Source organism: Equus asinus, chromosome 1 (assembly GCF_041296235.1).
Source record: "Equus asinus isolate D_3611 breed Donkey chromosome 1, EquAss-T2T_v2, whole genome shotgun sequence".
Taxonomy (NCBI): domain Eukaryota; kingdom Metazoa; phylum Chordata; class Mammalia; order Perissodactyla; family Equidae; genus Equus; species Equus asinus.
In genome coordinates, this window is record NC_091790.1 from 107956758 (window position 1) to 107973526 (window position 16769).

The 16769-nt window shown below is 41.0% G+C and overlaps 1 protein-coding gene across 7 annotated transcripts in view; it reads left to right on the top strand.

Annotated features, from left to right (window-relative positions):
• LAMB4 (laminin subunit beta 4) overlaps positions 1-16769 on the top strand; it is a 110689-nt gene that overhangs the window by 13445 nt on the left and 80475 nt on the right. For all 7 annotated transcript variants that reach the window (XR_011501964.1, XR_011501965.1, XM_070504911.1 and 4 more), the window contains exons 3-9: positions 1337-1494; positions 4702-4837; positions 7792-7865; positions 13428-13616; positions 14957-15020; positions 15198-15412; positions 16532-16652. Coding sequence is in view for 5 of the 7 variants with exons in the window: in XM_070504911.1 (XP_070361012.1) it covers positions 1337-1494; positions 4702-4837; positions 7792-7865; positions 13428-13616; positions 14957-15020; positions 15198-15412; positions 16532-16652 (957 nt within the window). In the remaining 2 variants the exon portion in view is untranslated. The remainder of the gene's footprint in view (positions 1-1336; positions 1495-4701; positions 4838-7791; positions 7866-13427; positions 13617-14956; positions 15021-15197; positions 15413-16531; positions 16653-16769) is intronic.

Here is a 16769-nt window from a genome sequence, read left to right on the forward strand (position 1 = left end):
AAGCCCCCCGGTACATAGTTGTATATTCTTCGTTGTGGGTTCTTCTAGTTGTGGCATGTGGGACGCTGCTTCAGCGTGGTCTGATGAGCAGTGCCGTGTCCGCGCCCAGGATTCGAACCAACGAAACACTGGGCTGCCTGCAGCGGAGCGTGCGAATTTAACCACTCGGCCACGGGGCCAGCCCCTGTGTGTTAACTTTAGATTAAGACTCAGTAAGATTCTACTTTGTTTTATTCAATCTTCCCAATGATAAACAATCCATTAATATGTTAGGGGTTACAAAAGCATAACTTTAATATAATGGAGCAAATCCTGCAGACACGAAATAGTTCAGATTACCCTACTCACCCACATTCCCATATTGAGATTGAACAGTTATCTTAACTCAGAATTTAACATTTTAAAACAAATAGAATTTTAAAAGTAGTTTTTAAACTGAGAGTTAAGGATACTATCTTGGAAAAGTAAAATGGAGAATTGAGGGTGACAATTGAGATAGAGATGCCTTTGCAATGGTCTCACTTGTGACTGGATCCCTTCATGACAGATCTGTTGGATGGCAGGTCTCAAGGGCTAAGTGTGCTGTATAGACTGGAACTCGATCTCTCCCTTTATCCCGAAGGGGCATGACTTGTTCCATGGCATATCTGAACTCAACAATCCAGTTTATAAAGGAGGTCCATGGAATTTGCTTATTTTGGGAGAAAGTTATTTCCCAAAGATTTCTTAAATTCTCCAATTGATTTTGTACAAGTTGGAACTACAGGTATAAGAGGCAGGATTCGGATTCTCCTTCCTCGTGTCTGTGCATTCGTCTTCCTTATTTGCCCTACAGTGCCACACAGGGAATTCCCAGTAAATAGAGGCTGTCTCAGATCAGGTTTCCTAGAAGCAGAGCCTGCGACAGGAATTCACGTGTAAGTGATTTATTGAGGGAGTGCTCTGAGGGGTAGAGAAGGAAGAGGAACCAGGATGTGGTCCCAGCTGGAGTCAGGCTTCAGCCTCCTCCTGTGGAGAGGTTCTGAGCACAAATTGCACTGCAGAGTTGATCCCAGCCTGAGGCAATGGCGCCAGCCTTTTGAACCATGTATCCATCACTCATTGGCTCCAGACTGGCCCAGGTAAGGACATGAACAAAGACGGTGTAACCCCCCAAGCTCAGAGATTTCCATCAGCTTGAGGCTGCCAACAGCATCCATGGCCAGGGTCTTAATGATCAATAGAACTGGTATTAAAAATAAACAGACTGTTAGCCTTCCAGTTTAACCAGTTGCTTCTTGAAGCCTTCTGCTACTCTTCGACTGCCTTCTATGTAGCTGTTTCTGTTGTGTTCCAGGGTTGCTCAGTTACGCGAAGGCTCAAGATGAATGCCATAGGGGTGCCTGTCATCCCACCACCGGCAATCTCTTAGTGGGCCGCGGTGCACAGCTCACGGCTTCTTCTACCTGTGGGCTGGATGGAGCCCAGAAATATTGCATCCTCAGCTACCTCGAGGTGGGTTGGTTCTTTGTTTACTTGTTGGGACATTATTCAATCAGTGATGTAGATTTTTCCAAGTACCTCTGGGGCCATCCAGACAACTCTAAAGGAGGAGACAACACTCCTCCCAGAACATCAGAGACACAAGTGATACAACTCAAAGTCCAGGAAACCTTGGCTGATCAGAAAATAGGGACGATCTGCTTCGTCTATTTCCTGGTACCTTAGAATTAGACAGAAAGCCTTTTGGGTTCAGTCTTTGAAGAGAATTACTATAAAATGCACTGTTCTACTCGGCGGCCATGGTGATGCTCACAGAATGAACTTAATTGACTGGTTCAGTGAAGATCGAAGATCCCCAGAGCCTCAAGGCAATTGTGCGAACATGAGTTCTCGTTGTCCTGCCTTACATAGAGACAGAGGGGCTGGAGATCTATGAATTGATTGCATGCCAGCCTCACAATGCCACGTGGAAATTGTCTTGTCTAAACCCCATGAAATCCCAATGTGAACATATTTTTGTGCCTTCTTTTCCTTAAAGACCGGTTTTATAAAAGGACCAGTTGCTTTGCAGTTTTTTTCTTCCCTGTGCTCTGGGAGCAGAACAAGCATCCAAGGTCATCCGAGTATCATACCTGCTGAAAAGCCTGAAGCCATCACGTCAACCCCTCAAATGAGAGGATGTGCAGGAAGGAAGTTGGACATAAGCCTAATGTTAGCGGCCCAGGTTTTTCCATGTATTGTTCATTTAAGGCAACTCCCGGGGGTCTCTGGGAAATGCTTTGTATTCTAATTGGTTTCTAAAATAGGATAAAATGAGGATGATTATAAATAAGTGGAGACAATACCTGAGTGCTTAGCTGTATTCTAAGTTTGGGAAGTGCTTGTGTAAGAAGGCAAATTCTCTGCATGTGCAAGGTAAGGGCACCATAAGAGTTTTTGCTCAACTCTAGGTCAAGTGGGATGGATGGCCCTTCAAGTGACTTTCCTAAGTCCAAGTCCTCCAGACAAAGAAGTGGTTCTCGATTCTAATATTAGAAACTTTCCAACACGAGCATCACCCATCTTGTTCTTCAGCCACAGGCGTTTGCTTACTGTTTCCAGGAGGCAACATACTCTGACAATAATTAGAAATTAGAAAAGTCACACCAATAAAAATAGAAGTAACTCGAACTTCAGAGGATTTTTTTTGTCTAGAGAATCACAGAAATCTTAAAGATCTGAGAGCTGGAAAAAAAAGCTCAAAGTATGTTCAGGCTGACAAAGTATTACAGGTGGGGCTACAAGTAATAGTCCTCACAAACATCCATGCATTGTGGAGGATGATTTTTTCCCATTCATTATCTAAGAAATTGCTACCAAGATAAACATTATCTTCAGAAGCTTCAAGTCAACATTGACCCATAGTGTTACCCAGGCTGGGACTCCTACATCTAGTTGCCACCATTAAGCATCCTCTGTAGCCAGTTCTGTCAAAGACTTGGCTTCTAAAATGTTTACAGAAAAAATAGTCCACAAGCCCTGAAATTAAACATTTTCCCCAATAATTTGCATAGTATTACTGGAAATACTTGGAAGTTTTGACATCTTTTGGTAGAATAATAGGGCTTCTGCTGCTAATTTTAGCACACATCTGGGGCAAACCTCCCCATATGCAGAATTGATCTAGTTTCCATTGTTCCTTAATTCCCAGAGGGCATTTTGTTTTCTTGAAGTATAAGGCTGATGGTGGCCAGTGATTCTAAAAAGATTACATGGATCTCTTGAAAAGCTGGTTTACTTTGACAAACTCTAGCTGAAATAATCATTAAAATCATCACGCATTCGTTCAACAAATTTTATTGAGTATCTACCATATGCCAGACACTATTCTAGGTAAGGAGAATACAGTAATGAACAAAATAAAGTTCTCATCCTCACTGAGCTTAAAGTCTAATGATGGAGACAGACAATAATCCAAAAACTATGTAATACAGTCTCAAGTTATGATAAGGGCTTAGAAAATGTTATATATAAAGCAGGGTACGGATAGAGCATGGCAGAAGCCGTAAGGGTGGGGAGGTGGTGGTATTTTAGATAGGAGTCAAGGAAAGTCTCTCTGAGGTGATGGCATTTAAACAGAGACCTGAAAGAAGGAGCAAGAGAGAAAAATATTTGGTGGTGCGTGGGCGGAGCAGAGAAGTACTTGTGTAGAGACTGAGGCAGGAGAGTTCTTGGTGAGCCCAAAAAAGAGCAAGAGGTAAATATAGGTAGGAAAGAGTGAACCAAGCAAAGACAGGTAGAGGAAAAGGCAAAGAGGTGGCCCTGGTCAGGTGGCATAGGCCCTTGTAAGCCACGGTCCGGACATAAAACCAAACAACGTTCGCTGAATATCTACCAGCGCATTTGCTGTTATAGGGAATTTCCGGCACGGAGGATTGTAGTCAACAGCCCCTGCTTCCTGGAAAGTTTGCAAAAGCAGCTTTTCCAGAGTCCCACAGGTATTAGCCAGGAACAACTGTGCAGGCCATTGGCAGGCCTTTGGAAATCTTTGGAGAGTTCCTTAGGAGTTTTAAGTAAGTACAGCTGCAAGCGGATGCATTAAATTAAGCAAACTCAAAAAGTGACCTTGGCTGTTGTAACCTTTGAAAACCCATCCCAAGCAAAACCAGTGCCAATTCAATGATAAGACCTTCTAGTCTGCAAGACCAGAGGGGAGGCCTCCCTGTTGTGAATTTAACAAAAATCTTTTAGAAAATCCACGTATGATGTAAAGGTTTTGGTCATGGCAGCTTTTCTGCCAAAACTATGTCTGAGAGAGAAAGGACGATGTTTACAGATAACCTAGTGGCCAATTGTTTCATTAATTTCTTGCCAAATATTCTTTTTTTGACTTAAGGAAGTAATTAGAACTCAAATAGCATATCCTAATTATTTCTCTATAGTTTAAAATAATCTCTAGATCATCTGCTTCTTGTCTGAAAAGTAAAATACTTCCACATAAATTTGCATTTTTGCCCCAAATGGGTAAACTTATAAAATTTCTAGGTCATATTTGAATTTCATTTGTTATTGTATTTAAACACCTATTGATGGAAAAATTGATGTCTTGTTATTTCCTCTGCTTTTTATTTTTAGCCAGATTGAAAGGCAAGTATAGTAAGGACAGCTTGTTTTTAAATTCAGATCAACAATAAGTCATTACAATTCTTTATTTTTAATTTTAATGATGGTGTTTTCCAGGGGGAACAAAAATGCTTCATCTGTGACTCCAGATTTCCATATGATCCATACGCCCAACCCAACAGCCACACCATTGAGAACGTAATTACAAGTTTTGAACCAGATAGAGAAAAGAAATGGTGGCAATCTGAAAACGGTATGATTAAATCCCTTGCCAATTTTTTATCTTCATATTTTTAATAAGACGTCTTTCTCTTTGTATGATTTTAACAATGTCACAGCAAGAAATTATATTGGAACGGAACAGCATCCGCTAAGAAGGGAGAGCCATGTCTAGGAACAAAATTTATTTTCATTTTCAGAGAGATTATTTTCCTCTAGAGAAATCAAAGTGTATTTCAAGCCCATAACTCAGAATGTTTCACTCTTTCCATGTGGAGAAAGAAAATATCTCTGCATCCTTTTGTTCTTTGTAAAAGAAAAAAAAAAAGGAAGTTTGTGAGGTGTTGGTAAAAATAGCCTAATATAAAACACACTGATGTCAACAGAATCAATAATGCCAGGGAAGTCTGAGAGTTAACACTGTACTTTTTCCTTCTTCAACACATGAAGGGAGAGAGAAGGACATTTCGTTTCTTGCTGGAAGCCAAAGATTTTAACATAAAAATTGAATTGAAAGGATACTTGGCTACTGACTGGAGTTCTTTCCTCCTGGATTTATGCCCTTCTCTCTTCATGAACAGTTGTGATACTGAACCTCACACTGGCCCTGACCATCCACATTTCCTAGAGGCCCACTGTAAGTTTGGACCTGATGGGTGATTCTTCATGTCCCACCCCAGCAATGGGCCTTATGTGCTTAGATCAGTGTGGGCTGGCTCCCTCACGATGCCCCCTCTTCACGACTGGTCTGGAATCCTTAACCCCCACCAAATGATTCCAGTTGCCACATCTCTCTCTGTTGCACTTTGGCCTACAATCCCTCTATTCTCTTCAGACACCTAAACGTGTTTCCTTTTGGGGACCATAGACCGTTAAAGGGGAGTGTGGGCATAATCATAACATATAAGATCATTTAGGGCAAGCTTAACGTGAGGCTGTTTTTCTATGACATCCATTGGGCAGGTCTATGTTTGGTGTCTACTAAATGCCTGTTTGTTATGGATCCTAATTATTGATCTCTAGTTGGACTTTTCCTAATGAACGTGAGGTGGTTTTAAACCACAGTCACCTGTCTTCATTGATGAATGGTGCCATTTTTGCTTAACAGTTGTTTTGACCCACATGTCCAGCATTTGGTCCACATCTCCTCGCAGGAGGAATGCCCCTCTGTCAATGATGATTACATAGAACAAGGGTTCTCAACCCAGAACTTTAGAGAGGGGAGAGGAGATCTCCTTTCTAGAAAAGGTTGGCAGCCCTTAACACCGCCTGGAATGGGGCTGCCCTCTCAGCAGCAAACCCTGCCCCAAGCCATTCACCCTAGAACTCTAAGCTGAACCCCAGTTGACTCCGGTCCAGCCACTGTTGGCTAGAGCTGTGCTGTCCAATATTGCAGCCCCAGCCACACGGGGCTACCGAGAACTTAAAACATAGCTAATCCAAATTGAGATGTACTTTAAGTGTAAAAATATTTCATATTTCTAAGGCTTAGTTTGGGGGAAAAATGTATAATAAAGCATTACTAATTTTTAAAATATTAATTGTTGAAATAATATTTTTGGGTTAAATATATTAAAAATAATTTCACCCGATTCTTTTTACTTTTTAAACCATGGCTGCTAGAAAAATTTAAATTACACGTGAATCATATTGTAACAGTCCCCCCTTCTCTGCGGTTTCACTTTCCACGGCTTCAGTCACCCGTGGTTAACTGTGGCGCAAAAATATTAAATGGAAAATTCCAATAAAAACGATTTGTAAGTTTTAAATTGCACACCTTTCTGAGTAGCATGATGAAATCTCACACTGTCCCTCTCTCTCCTGCCTGGGACGTGAATCATCCTTTGTCCAACGTATCCATGTGATATACGTTACCTGCCCATTAGTCACTTAGTAGCCATCTCGGTTATCAGATGACTGTCGTGGTATGGTGGTGCTTGTGCTCAAGTCACCCTTATTTTACTTAATATTGGCCCCGAAGTGCAAGAGTAGTGATGCTGGCAATTCAGACATGCCAAAGAGAAGTCGTAAAGTGCTTCCTTTAAGTGAAAAGGTGAAAGTTCTCAACTTACTAAGGAAAGAAAAAAATCATATGCTGAGGTTGCTAAGATCTACAGTAACTTTATTACAGTGTATTATTATAATTGTTCTATTTTATTATTAGTTATTGTTGTCAATCTTTACTGTGCCTAATTTATAAGTTAAACTTTACCATAGGTATGTACGTATAAGAAAACACGTAGTATATAGAGGGTTTGGTACTATCCATGCTCTCAGGCATCCGCTGGGTGTCTTGGAACACACCCCCTGTGGATTGAGGGGACTGCTGTATGTTCTATTGGGCAGTGCCACTCCAGAGAGAGCAGGGCTTCCACTGTGTCCAGATTGGGGCTGACCCTCCACGTCCATGCTAGAGATGGATGGCAGCTAACTCTCTCAGTGCAAAGTCCTGGCCAGGCTACTTTCTGTCTTCTCTTCAGTCCTAGAGGAACCCACAGATCCTCACTCCAAAGGGAATCTTTCAAGCTGTGTTTTATGCTAAGTGCCAATAAAACGCTCGTTCAAATGATTGTTAGCAGCTGTGTGAAGAAAAGAGCCTGTCGATCTGTATCACAGTCTGGCTTGCTAGCTTATGTTGATGTGCAGTCAGGATTTGAGTTCAAGGAAACAAGACTTCTCTTGCCACCTGTGGGAAATGTCCCGGAACTCCCCTGGCGGTATGTAATACTGCCACACAGTGGCCATGTGCACTGCCACCAAAACGTGGATGTGGGCACAGTCAGGGTGAAACTTAGATTGCTGTCACATAGACCTTCTCCTGGGCATGGAATGGCGTGGGAAACCACTCCAACAGATGAGGAAAGAGTGTTGATCACCAGCCATGTGATTTCAAAGGGTTTTATTATAGACAAGCCACAGTGTGGGATGAAATGATAAACAGCTGTCTCTCAATATCACTGATTTCCTTCTTTCTGGCTTTTTCTTTAGGTCTTGATCATGTCAGCATCAGATTGGACCTAGAGGCATTATTTCAGTTCAGCCACCTGATTCTGACCTTTAAGGTACAGATGCGTAGGCTTGCTGCCTGCTTTATTGACTTAACATATGCTGGGCTTATGTGGAATTTCACTTCCTTGCAGGGAACAAAAAGCTGTGTAAATCCAGACTTGAGTTTTGCCATCTGGATTTTCATTCTTGAATGAAAAAAAAAAATACCACCTCTCATTAATTACTAACTTATATGGTTAACCAACAAAGGCACAGCAAAAAGAAAAACTCTAAGCGCTGGGGTAATAGGGACCACAAGAACTAGTCAGAAGAAAAGAGCAGGAACTGGAAATTATTTTGAAAAATCTGGAAAGTTGTGAGCAAAAGAGGAAGGAAAATTAAAAAGTCTTTACTAAGGTTAGTTAGATGCCAGAGAAAACTCTGTGCCATTGTCATTCTTTAATCATTCATCAGAATTCTGATTTTGATGTCAGGCCTGGGGCTAAGTTTTGGTAATAAAAATGAACATAAAATAAAAAATTATAAAGATGAAATTAAAAAACCACTAGTCGTTGCCCTCAAAGAGCTCAGTCGAGTCATGGATACTAACATAGATCTAAATTTAAAATTATAATACAAAGAGATAAGCGTAGAAATAGGCGTATGATTAGAATGCTTGGGAGTTTGTTGATGAGACTAGACCTGCCATGGGGACTCAGGGTAAACTTTATGGTAGATTTTGAAGGTTGTGTAAGAGTTTGCCAGAGGAAAAGCATTCTAGGCAAAGAAAACTGTGTGCAAATTGCGGTAAATTATCAATTACGGATCTTCAGGTGACAGAAGCCAATAGATCTCCAAACTTTATCAATGCAAGAAGACCAACTCCACGGCATATAGTAGTGAAGCTAGCAAGAGTCAACGACAAGGAGAAAATATTAAGGACAGCCAGGCAAAAGAAACTAACCTACAAAGGAACCCCCATCAGGCTATCAGCAGATTTCTCAGCAGAAACTTTACAGGCTAGAAGAGAGTGGAATGATATATTCAAAAATCTGAAGGACAAAAATCTACAGCCGAGAATTCTCTACCCAGCGAAAATATCCTTCAAATACGATGGAGAAATAAAAACTTTCCCAGACAAACAAAAATTAAGGGAGTTCATTGCCACAAAACCTCCTCTTCAGGAAATCCTCAGGAAAACCCTCTTTCCTGAAAAATCCAAAAAAGGAAAGGGGCTACAAAACCAAGAGCAGAGGAGATAAGTAGAAGGACAACAACAGAGAGTAGTAGCTCTACATCAGAACAGATTAAACCATGGGACGAGAAACAAAGGAAACTGAAGAAAACCGGAAAACAAGACACAAAATGGGAGTGGTAGGCCCCCACGTCTCAATAATCACTCTAAATGTAAATGGATTGAACTCCCCAATCAAAAGACACAGAGTGGCAGGATGGATCAAAGAACAAGATCCAACAATATGCTGCCTCCAGGAAACACACCTCAGCCCCAAAGACAAACACAGACTCAGAGTGAAGGGATGGAGAACAATACTCCAAGCTAATAATGAACAAAAGAAAGCAGGTGTCGCTATACTAATATCAGACAAGGTAGATTTCAAAGCAAAACAGATAAAGAAAGATAAAGAGGGACAGTATATAATGATAAAAGGGACTCTCCACCAAGAAGACATAACACTTATAAATATATATGCACCCAACACAGGAGCACCAAAATTTGTAAAGCAACTCTTAATAGAACTAAAAGAAGACATCAACAACAATACAATAATAGTAGGGGACCTCAACACACCATTAACACCAATGGACAGAACATCCAGACAGAAAATCAACAAGGAAATAATAGAATTAAATGAAAAATTAGACCAGATGGACTTAATAGATATATATAGAACACTTCATCCAAAAACAGCAGGTTACACATTCTTCTCAAGTGCACATGGAACATTCTCAAGGATTGACCATATTTTGGGAACCAAAGCAAACATCAATAAATACAAGAGAGTTGAAATAATATCAAGCATCTTTTCTGATCATAACGCTATTAAACTAGAAATCAACTACAAGAAAAAAGCAGAGAAAGGTGCAAAAATGTGGAGACTAAACAACACGCTTCTCAACAAACAATGGATCATTGAAGAAATTAAAGAAGAAATCAAATATTATCTGGAGACAAATGAAAATGAGAACACGACATACCAAATCATTTGGGATGCAGCAAAAGCAGTCCTAAGAGGGAAATTCATCGCAATACAGGCTCACCTCACTAAACAAGAAAAAGCTCACGTAAGCAACCTCAAACGACACCTAACAGAACTAGAAAAAGAAGAACAAACAAAGCCCAGAGTCAGTAGAAGGAGGGAAATAATAAAAATAAGAGCAGAAATAAACGATATTGAAACAAAAAAGACAATAGAAAGGATCAATGAAACAAAGAGTTGGTTCTTCGAAAGAATTAACAAAATTGACAAACCCCTAGCCAGACTCACCAAGAAAAGAAGAGAGAAAGCGCAAATTAATAAAATCAGGAATGAGAGAGGAGAAATCACAACAGATACCAATGAAATACAAGAGATCATAAGAGAATACTATGAAAAACTATATGCCAACAAATTGAACAACCTGGAAGAAATGGACAAATTCCTAGACTCCTACAATCTCCCCAAACTGAATCAGGAAGAAATGGAGAATCTGAATAGACCAATCACAAGAAAGGAAATAGAAACGGTAATCAAAAACCTTCCCAAAAACAAGAGTCCAGGACCAGACGGCTTCTCTGGAGAATTCTACCAAACATTCAAAGAAGACTTAATACCTATTCTCCTCAAACTGTTCCAGAAAATTGAGAAAGATGGAGAACTCCCTAACACATTCTATGAAGCCAACATCACTCTGATCCCCAAACCTGACAAGGACAACACAAAGAAGGAGAACTACAGGCCGATATCACTGATGAACATAGATGCAAAAATCCTCAACAAAATTTTGGCAAACCGATTACAGCAATACATCAAAAAGATTATACACCATGATCAAGTGGGATTTATACCAGGGACACAGGGATGGTTCAACATCCGCAAGTCAATCAACGTGATACACTACATCAACAAAATGAAAAACAAAAACCACATGATCATCTCAATAGACGCAGAGAAAGCATTCGACAAGATCCAACACCCATTTATGATAAAAACCCTCAGTAAAATGGGTATAGAAGGAAAGTACCTCAACATAATAAAGGCCATATATGATAGACCCACAGCCAACATCATACTCAATGGACAAAAGCTGAAAGCCATCCCTCTGAGGACAGGAACAAGACAAGGGTGCCCACTTTCACCACTCCTATTCAACATAGTACTGGAGGTGCTGGCCAGAGCAATTCGGCAGGAAAAAAAAATAAAAGGAATCCAAATAGGTAACGAAGAAGTAAAACTCGCGTTGTTTGCAGACGACATGATCTTATACATAGAAAACCCCAAAGAATCCACAGAAAAACTATTAGAAATAATCAACAACTACAGCAAAGTAGCAGGGTATAAAATTAACGTGCATAAATCAGTAGCATTTCTATACACTAACAATAAACTAACAGAAAAAGAACTCAAGAACTCTATCCCATTCACAATCGCAACGAAAAGAATAAAATACCTTGGGATAAACTTAACCAAGGAAGTGAAGGATCTATACAATGAAAACTACAAGACTTTCTTGAAAGAAATTGACGATGACATAAAGAGATGGAAAGACATTCCTTGCACATGGATTGGAAGAATAAACATAGTTAAAATGTCCATACTACCCAAAGCAATATACAGATTCAATGCTATCCCAATCAGAATCCCAAGAACATTCTTCACAGAAATTCAACAAACAATCCTAAAATTCATATGGGGGAACAAAAGACCACGAATTGCTAAAGCAATCTTGAGCAAGAAAAACAAAGCCGGCGGAATCACAATCCCTGATTTCAAAACATACTACAAAGCTACAGTGATCAAAACAGCATGGTACTGGTACAAAAACAGGTGCACAGATCAATGGAACAGAATTGAAAGCCCAGAGATAAAACCACACATCTATGGACAGCTAATCTTCGACAAAGGAGCAGAGGGCCTACAATGGAGAAAAGAAAGTCTCTTCAACAAATGGTGCTGGGAAAACTGGACAGCCACATGCAAAAGATTGAAAATCGACCATTCTTTTTCACCACACACCAAAATAAACTCAAAATGGATCAAAGACCTAAAGATTAGGCCTGAGACAATAAGTCTTTTGGAAGAGAATATAGGTAGTACACTCTTTGACATCAGTTTCAAAAGAATCTTTTCGGACACTGTAACTCCTCAGTTGAGGGAAACAATAGAAAGAATAAACAAATGGGACTTCATCAGACTAAAGAGCTTCTTCAAGGCAAGGGAAAACAGAATTGAAACAAAAAAACAGCTCACTAATTGGGAAAAAATATTTACAAGCCACTTATCCGACAAAGGGTTAATCTCCATAATATACAAAGAACTCACACTGCTTAACAACAAAAAAACAAACAACCCGATCAAAAAATGGGCAGAGGACATGAACAGACATTTCCCAAAAGAAGATATGAATATGGCCAATAGACACATGAAAAGATGTTCATCATCGCTAATCATCAGGGAAATGCAAATCAAAACTACACTAAGATATCACCTTACCCCCGTTAGATTGGCAAAAACATCCAAAACCAAGAACGACAAATGTTGGAGAGGTTGTGGAGAAAGAGGAACCCTCATACACTGTTGGTGGGAATGCAAACTGGTACAGCCACTATGGAAAACAGTATGGAGATTTCTCAAAAAGTTAAAAATAGAAATACCCTATGACCCAGCCATCCCATTACTGGGTATCTATCCTAAGAACCTGATATCAGATATCTCAAGAGTCCGTTGCACCCCTATGTTCATCGCAGCATTATTTACAATAGCCAAGACGTGGAACCAGCCTACATGCCCAGAAACTGATGATTGGATAAAGAAGATGTGGTATATATACACAATGGAATACTACTCAGCCATAAAAAAAGACGAAATTGGCCCATTCACAACAATGTGGATGGACCTCGAGGGCATTATGTTAAGCGAAATAAGTCAGTCAGAGAAAGACGAACTCTATATGACTCCACTCATAGGTGGAAATTAGTATATTGAGAAGGAGATCTGATCGGTGGTTACCAGGGAAAAGGGGGGGTGGGGGGAGGGCACGGAGGGGGTAGTGGTGTACCCACAACATGACTAACAAAAATGTACAACTGAAATTTCACAAGCCTGTAATCCATCATAACATTAATAAAAAAAAAAAAAAAAAAAAAAAAAAAAATTTGTATGCCATCTTTCTTCAATTAATAATTCACACCACCAGGACATTTTTAAAATGGAATTCGGTTCTAGGGCAAAGCATATGCTCATAAATACTTGCCCACTTAGTGGAAAGCGATTTCAGTGTGGTCATTGCATAATAGATTTCAAAAGCTACAAATAAAGTTTGAAAACGTGCAATTAGAAAATATAAATATTCGATCTGAAGTGGGTAATAAAATCTGTCTTTGGGCAGCACCACTAGTTTAACTCCTTTTTTCCCAGACTTTTCGACCTGCTGCAATGTTAGTTGAACGCTCCACAGACTACGGACACACCTGGAAAGTGTTAAAATATTTTTCAAAGGACTGTGCTGCTTCCTTTCCCAACGTCACATCTGGCCAGGCCCGGGGAGTGGGAGACCTTGTTTGTGACTCCAAATATTCAGATATTGAACCCTCAACTGGTGGTGAGGTAGCATTTCCTTTCTTGCTTTTCATTGCTACGAATCAAACCTTTTTTGTTAACGCAGTTAATTTAGATGAAAACCATTTAGGTTGTGTTAACTGAAATATAACTTGAGCTGTTGGTTTTTTAAGCGTGAAAGTATCTAAGTTGAAATGAGTCCTGAATTCATCTCAAATTCAGACAAATAATAAATAACTTAGAAGAAATAATCCTGCACAAGAGTGCCCAGCTGAAGGTGAGCAAGGGCTAGCATCCAGGTTGGGCCCCAGGGCATGGGCACCAGAAGAAGGAATACCTGTTTCTAATCCCCGCAAAGGAGCCACGTAGGCTAGCAGCAGCCCTGGATCTGTCATCTCATCTCCGTGCTCTGTAAACCACCATCCGGGTGGAATCTGCCAGGAGCATCCCTCTGAGCAGAGCTGGGGACTGGCAGAGAGTCGCAGGAGGAGTGAGGTGCGGAGGTATTATCAGGTAGAGTAGAAAGAATTGGTGGCAGAAGGTACCTCCAGAATTCCCTGCCAGGTCCCAATTGATGATGACTTGCCGTACTGTGACCCCATCACTCTACCCCAACCCAGAGCAGGAGCCCTCTTCACCAATGGCTTCACCCCTTCTGCCCATAGGGACCATTGTGCATAAAGAGCCAGAATGACTGGTGAATAGCTTTCACTCATTTTCATTCTTGGTACTTTTATTCATATGAGAAACGAAGTGATAATCTGTATCCTGTGCTAGTTGGGAGGCAATGGCTCAGCCATCTTGTAAGGTCAGGATCTCTTGCTTTTTTTTCTTTTAGTGAGAAGGATTGTCCCTGAGCTAGCATCCATGCCAGTCTTCCTCTATTTTGTATGTGGGATGCCACCATAGCATGGCTTAATGAGCGGTGTGTAGGTCCGTGGCAAGGATCCGAACCTGCGAACTCTGGGCTGCTGAAGCTGAGTGCACAAACGTAATCACTAAGCCATCAGGCTGGCCCAGGATCTCTTCTTTAAGAATATATATATATATATATACTATAGATTGGCACCTGAGCTAACAACTGTTGCCAATCTTCTTTTTTTGTGTGTGTTGTTTTTTTTTCTGCTGTTTTTCCCCAAATCCCCCCAGTATAGTGGTATATTTTAGTTGTGGGTCTTTCTAGTTGTGGCACGTGGGACGCTGCCTCAGCATGGCCTGATGACCGGTGCCATGCCAGTGCCCAGGATCCAAACCAGCGAAACCCCGGGCCACCAAAGCAGAGTACGTGAACTTAACCACTCGGCCACGGGGCCGGCCCCTTTAAGAATATATTTATCAATGATATTTTTGGGTAAAATATTATAAATTTACCTACATTTGTTTTACAGGTTGTTTTAAAAGTTTTGGATCCCAGCTTTGAAATAGAAGACCCTTACAGCCCCCACATCCAGGGTATGAACTGCTTGATATTTTTTACCCTAATTCCTTTTCTAAAATTTCATGTTAGCAGTGCCCCTGTCATTGCATTTCTACAGAACATTCAGGGGATGTCAGTCAAGGAGGGTGCCTTGTACCCATGCAACCTAGATGCACTTTGATTTGTTATTTTCATTATTTTCCTTTCTCTAGACCTTGTGACATTAACAAATCTGAGGATAAACTTTACCAAACTCCATACCCTTGGGGACACCTTGCTTGGAAGGAGGGAAAATGATTCCCTCGATAAATACTACTATGCTTTGTATGAGATGGTGGTTCGGGGAAGCTGTTTTTGCAATGGCCACGCTAGTGAATGTGGCCCGATGCAGACGGTGAGGGGAGATGTTTTCAGCCCTCCGGGAATGGTGAGTTATTAATCCAGAAGAGCAGTTGGCTCTCCTTCCTTTCCTTCACTGTCCTGGAGCTGAATGTCAACCAGATTCTCTACATGAGATCAACAATCGAAGTGCCAGGTTTGCGTTGGGGCAGGTGTCATTCAACCTGGCCCGACAGGCCACCTGGGGGGCCCTTGGTTCCCTGGCCAAAGGTTCTTGTGAAGTCTGCCACATATGGGCATCACTGAACTAATGAGCAGAAGTCATAATTTATGATTTCAAGATAGCCCTTCTTGCTTTCTTTTTTGTTTTTTAGGGAATGTGGACTTAGTGGGAAAGAACCGTAATTTCACGTGCATTCTCTCACAAAAATTTATTGAAGGTCTGTTGTGTGAAAGAGCCTGTACTCAGGGCCAAGGTGCTGGAGTCACATCTGATATTGTAAACGGTCACTCCAAGGAACATCCTTACACTGTGAATGGCCATGTCTTCATAGTGCAGATCTCTTCCCCTCTTGGGACTAGTCTTAAAAGAGTGATCTGCTAGAAGAATTGTTTTTTTAAGCAGAGTTCTGGGGTTGTGTCTACTAAATAATTTTAAATCATCAGACATAATCAGACAAGGCTTCAGATAGAGGCTCTTGTAGGTTCCCACTCAGCTCCATCTATGTTTCCCTGGAAAGAGAGTTTCTCCCTTTGAACTTGGGCATTTAAGGCATTTTGTGAAAAACCAAGAGAATCCCAGACCTTTTTCCAGTTTCTTCCTGTTTTCCAATTCCCTCTTTCCCCTAATGAGCCTAAACCACCCCATACACATACACACAGACACAGACACACACACACACACACACACACACACACACACACACACACACTCCCCATTCTGTCCCTCATTTTGCTGAGGGCTGCAGTGCGTCGCCCTAAAACCACAATTCAGAAATGTCAAAAAAATTATTGCAAATGTTCACTGGACATCTTAAATTTTAAAAACTTTAAAAGCTAGTTAAGCAAATAATAAGAGTCAAGGTTGGTGTTGTAACTAGGACCCAGAGAGGCCCCATAGCCTGGTATTTCATTTTCCATTTAAAGAACCCCAACGTCCTCAAAGATAAGACCTCTTGTAATGCTGCTCATTTATCACACAATGCAGGTTCACGGGCATTGTGTCTGTCAGCACAATACCGACGGCCCCAACTGTGAGAGGTGCAAGGACTTCTTCCAGGACGCTCCGTGGAGGCCAGCCGCAGGCCTCCAGGACAGCACTTGCAGAGGTGGGTGGACATGCGTCCTCAGCACAGACTGAGCATGCTCTGTGTTTCCTTATTTTGAAGAACGTTTAGCTTGCTTCTGTGAAGCTGCAGGCAACAAGGGTGCTGACCTTGTGGCTC